The following is a 3,914-nucleotide window of genomic DNA, read 5'->3' on the forward strand; positions in this document are numbered from 1 at the left end:
AGGAAATGAAAGAAAGGGTTGACCGTCTTTGAAGTTCTTCTCCATCCACTTGAGTCTTTTACAGGCAACCTCCGAACCCAGCAGCTGAGGGGAGGGCACCCGGTGCCCTTGATATGGCCGCAGCAACTGCACCGCAAAGTTCAGCCTTCTCTTCTTTGACAGGGAAGTGCAGGAATTCTCATGAGGGCTCTAGACGGCCTGCAAATTCCAAGTTTTGTAGGGATTTTTCTCCTCCAGCCCATCCTTTGTAAAACACCCTTTGGGAAGGAAGGAAGTCATATGTCTGTATTTGTTTTCAATGTCGTAAATTCTCTGCTCTACTGTTGGTCTAAATAAAATGACTCCAAAAATGTGTGAAAGTAAAGGAAAGCAATAAAGAGGTCTGGGAGGAGAGCCACTTTGAACTCTATAATTTACTGGTTTCCTCTTTTGAGAGCAGATATGTACCTTGGTCAGAAACAACTTGGATATTGAAAGGCTTCAGGGTAGCTTCCACCTGGGAAGTACCTGTTGAGCCCAGAGAAGAAAATGACTTTTTTTTTTTTCTGGGTTATGTGGCATGGAATTAGAACTATGGATCCATTACAGCCATGGTGGCTATGAAATCAAAGCTGAGTCTGAAGGGAATGAGATATGCAACCTAGAGATGGGGAAGAAGGAGGGAAGAGCCACAGGAAGGGATGGATGTTGACAGGAAGAATGGGGGAAGGGATGCAAGGGTTTACTAAAAACACTCCATTTGAAGGGTGGAATATATCAGAACTCTGCGTGACAATCCAAAAAGAAGGAAGAGGAGTGGAATGAGGGCCCCATCCTCACAACAACTTTATACTGGAGCTAATTAAATGTGAATCTCTTAGCTCTTGGTTCACTGATGTGAGGAAAGACTGACTGAAGACAGTTCTGGCTTTTGAAGGGAGTTCTGTGTATATATATGTCAACATCCAGTTGGAGGTGAAAAGGTTAGCACTTGACCCAGGAAGTGTCCATGTTTGTTTCAAAAATAAATCTGCTTCATAAATTTCTTCATCAGTCTTTTTTTTTTCCATTATGAGCTTTGATTATAATAAAGGAGCTGTTACTAACTTTTATTCAAGAAAAGCCCCATCTCTTTGAAAATATTTACCACCCTTCTCCCTTTCCCCTCATGAAATATGCCAACTTCGTAGGAATTAACAAATTGTAGCCCAGCCAAATACATGGATGCTTAAGCATACCTGAAACTTGAGTATATTTATTTATTACAGACATCCTAAGACCCGTAAACTCTGCTCTGGATCATATCTCTCCAGGATCTCAGAGCTATTCATGATTGTACAGGAAATGGGGAATATCATAGGCTCACAAAGGATAACTGATAGAACTCAGTGTGGTACTTCGGGGACATCAAACATTGTGCGACATGCAAAAGACTATTCACGAATCACACAAAATATACATTCATTGTGCCATCCATCACATTAACAATTGACCTGAAAATACATTATATCCAACTAAGATAACTAGAAGGAAGAAGTTGGTTTGAATAATACTTTTAGGTTCTGAATAACCCAGCACAAATTTTAAACAGAGGGTGGCCCAAGAAGAAAGGAGTGGGGATTGGGAAAGACTTAGCACAGGAAGCTGGATTTCTGAACTTTGTGCTCTGCAGGGCTTCTTAAATGTAAGAACAAATTGAGGCTACCCTCTGAGGCATCTGATTGGGTTTAAATGAGGGAATTTGTTCTTTCACTTATAAAATTGTACCAGTTTTGAGAGTTTGCCCACCCTGTTTTAGTAACCTAAACATTTCTAGAAAATCTGTATAAAGATAAATCTCTTAAGACAAAGTATTTACAACCAGCAAACTCACACACATGAAAATGACTTAAATTAAGGGATGAATTAATTGTGTAAACACATAGTGTATCTCTTCTTCGTGAGCTCCTGGACTCTCCTTTCACTATATCCTACTTTCAAGGACAAGGGAGGAGAGCGCTGTACATATAGTTAGATAAAAGATGAGAAGATTCCTTCTGGCATGTTTCTGTTGACAAAGGGAACTATTTTCCAAAAAGTCATCTGAAAGGAACAGTAGGTTCTGTGAATTCTCCTAAAAGCAGGAGGGATGTTAAGGCCCACCAGAAAATGTATGCTGGCACCCAATCTGGATTAAGGTGTTAACCAGGCACCAGGTCTCTGGTCCAGAATTATCTGCAAACATATTATCCTGGCCAGGAGCTCCCCAGATAGGATCAGAAAGGAAGAGACTGTAAATGGAAAGAAAGATAAGCTAAGCATGTGCTTTGGGTAAGAAGTCCCAGCCCAAGGAGATGCCTGGGCTGTGGTCTGGGACTGGAGCCGCCTCAGTGGGAGGTAGTCAGAGTGTCTGAGGTAGAAGACCCTGGGGAAGGAACGCAGGGCGAAGAGCTGGACTTCTCTGAGGATTCCTCGGCCTTCTCGTCGTTTCCTGGCGGGGTGGCTGGAGAGATGGGCAAGAGACCCTCCTTCTCACGTTTCTTTTGCTTCATTCGGCGGTTCTGGAACCAGATCTTCACTTGGGTCTCGTTAAGCTGCAGGGATGCAGCGATCTCCACCCTGCGGGCGCGCGTCAGGTACTTGTTGAAGTGGAACTCCTTCTCCAGCTCCGTGAGCTGCTTGGTAGTGAAGTTGGTGCGCACCGCGTTGGGTTGACCCAGGTAGCCATACTCTCCAACTTTCCCTGGGGCAAAGTGGGAAGCCATGAGATGGAAAAATAAAAATTTTTAAACTGACTTGAGATTACCTACACGCTTCATGGCAACACTCAGGTAAAGAAAAGATCAAGAACTCAACACAAATCGGGCTGTGGAGGGTGAGTGATGAGGTGTAAAGTGTTAACCTGAAGTCAACCATTAGCGTGGTCAGATCGGTGATTAATGGAGCCTTAAGATATTAACAGAACACTACCGTCACAATAACCACCGCCACACACTTCCTACTTCCCAAATGTATAAAATCCTTGAAAACACACCAATCCCTGAGGCTTCTTTGCCCCAACACCTCTGGGCACCCTCTCCATGCACTACAACACTAGTCTTAAAGCCTTTAAAAAAAAAAAAGATAATTATTAATTTTCCTTGGAAATTAAGCATACCAGCTCCTTCCAGATTAATAAAGGAGCATCCACCAACCAGCAGGACTGACCTGTTTTGGGAGGGTTTCTTTTGACTTTCATCCAGTCAAAAGTCTGCGCTGGAGAAGATGTCTCCGATGCAGGGGAGTGACAGGCTTCTTGGTGGCTGGCGTGGAGAGGGGACAAGGAGTTATTATACGTAGCCAGGGCCAGGCTCTGGTGCTCTTGTCCATATGAGTGGTGAATGTACTGAGGCGAGCCCACCGCGCCCCCGGCATAACCCTGGTGGTGGTGGTGATGCTGGACCATGGGAGATGAGAGATTTCCAGAGTAAACAGCGGGAGCGCACTGGGGGTACCCACCACTTACGTCTGCTTCCTGATTTAACGCGTAGGGGCTGTAAGGAGCACTGAAGTTCTGTGAGCCATAGCTTGGACCACAACTCGAGTGGGAGTAGGACACCCCCAGGTTCCCGGAAGTCTGGTAGGTAGCCGGCTGGGGGTGGTGATGGTGGTGGTGGTGTTGGTGAGGTGAACCGATCTGCACCCCCCTGCCCACTAGGAAGCGGTCGTCGCCGCCGCAGCTGTTGGTACTGACCGCGCAGGACTGGAAAGTTGTAATCCCATGGTCCGAGGGGTAGGCTCGGGCTGAGCAGGTCCCCGAGTCGCCACTGCTAAGGATGGGGTATTCCAGGAAGGAGTTCATTCTTGCATTGTCCATCTGTCACTGAGTGACCTGGTCCTGCGAAGCCCTGGGTGACCGTGCCAACTTTCTCACTTCCTCCATGGGGCCTGAGAAGAAAAATGATATGAATGTACAG

At 45.7% G+C, this 3,914-nt stretch overlaps 1 protein-coding gene across 3 annotated transcripts; it reads right to left on the reverse strand.

Moving 5' to 3' along the window:
- Nucleotides 1-904: 904 nt before the first annotated feature.
- Nucleotides 905-3,908, reverse strand: HOXA1 (homeobox A1). Of its 3 annotated transcripts, none has more exons than XM_017881453.1 (3): nucleotides 3,464-3,908; nucleotides 3,166-3,260; nucleotides 905-2,701 (listed from the first exon to the last, which is right to left on the reverse strand). In XM_017881453.1, exons 1-2 carry the CDS (start codon nucleotides 3,812-3,814, stop codon nucleotides 3,201-3,203), a joined length of 411 nt encoding a protein of 136 aa, XP_017736942.1. In that variant the 5' UTR covers nucleotides 3,815-3,908; the 3' UTR covers nucleotides 905-2,701; nucleotides 3,166-3,200. The 3 variants fall into 3 exon arrangements, with proteins under 3 accessions (XP_017736942.1, XP_017736940.1, XP_017736941.1); XM_017881452.1 differs by having other exon boundaries at nucleotides 1,225-2,701; nucleotides 3,166-3,589; nucleotides 3,692-3,877; XM_017881451.1 differs by having other exon boundaries at nucleotides 3,166-3,908.
- Nucleotides 3,909-3,914: the final 6 nt, after the last annotated feature.

This window comes from Rhinopithecus bieti, unplaced genomic scaffold, assembly GCF_001698545.2.
Source record: "Rhinopithecus bieti isolate Rb0 unplaced genomic scaffold, ASM169854v2 scaffold_13014, whole genome shotgun sequence".
Classification (NCBI taxonomy): Eukaryota; Metazoa; Chordata; class Mammalia; order Primates; family Cercopithecidae; genus Rhinopithecus; species Rhinopithecus bieti.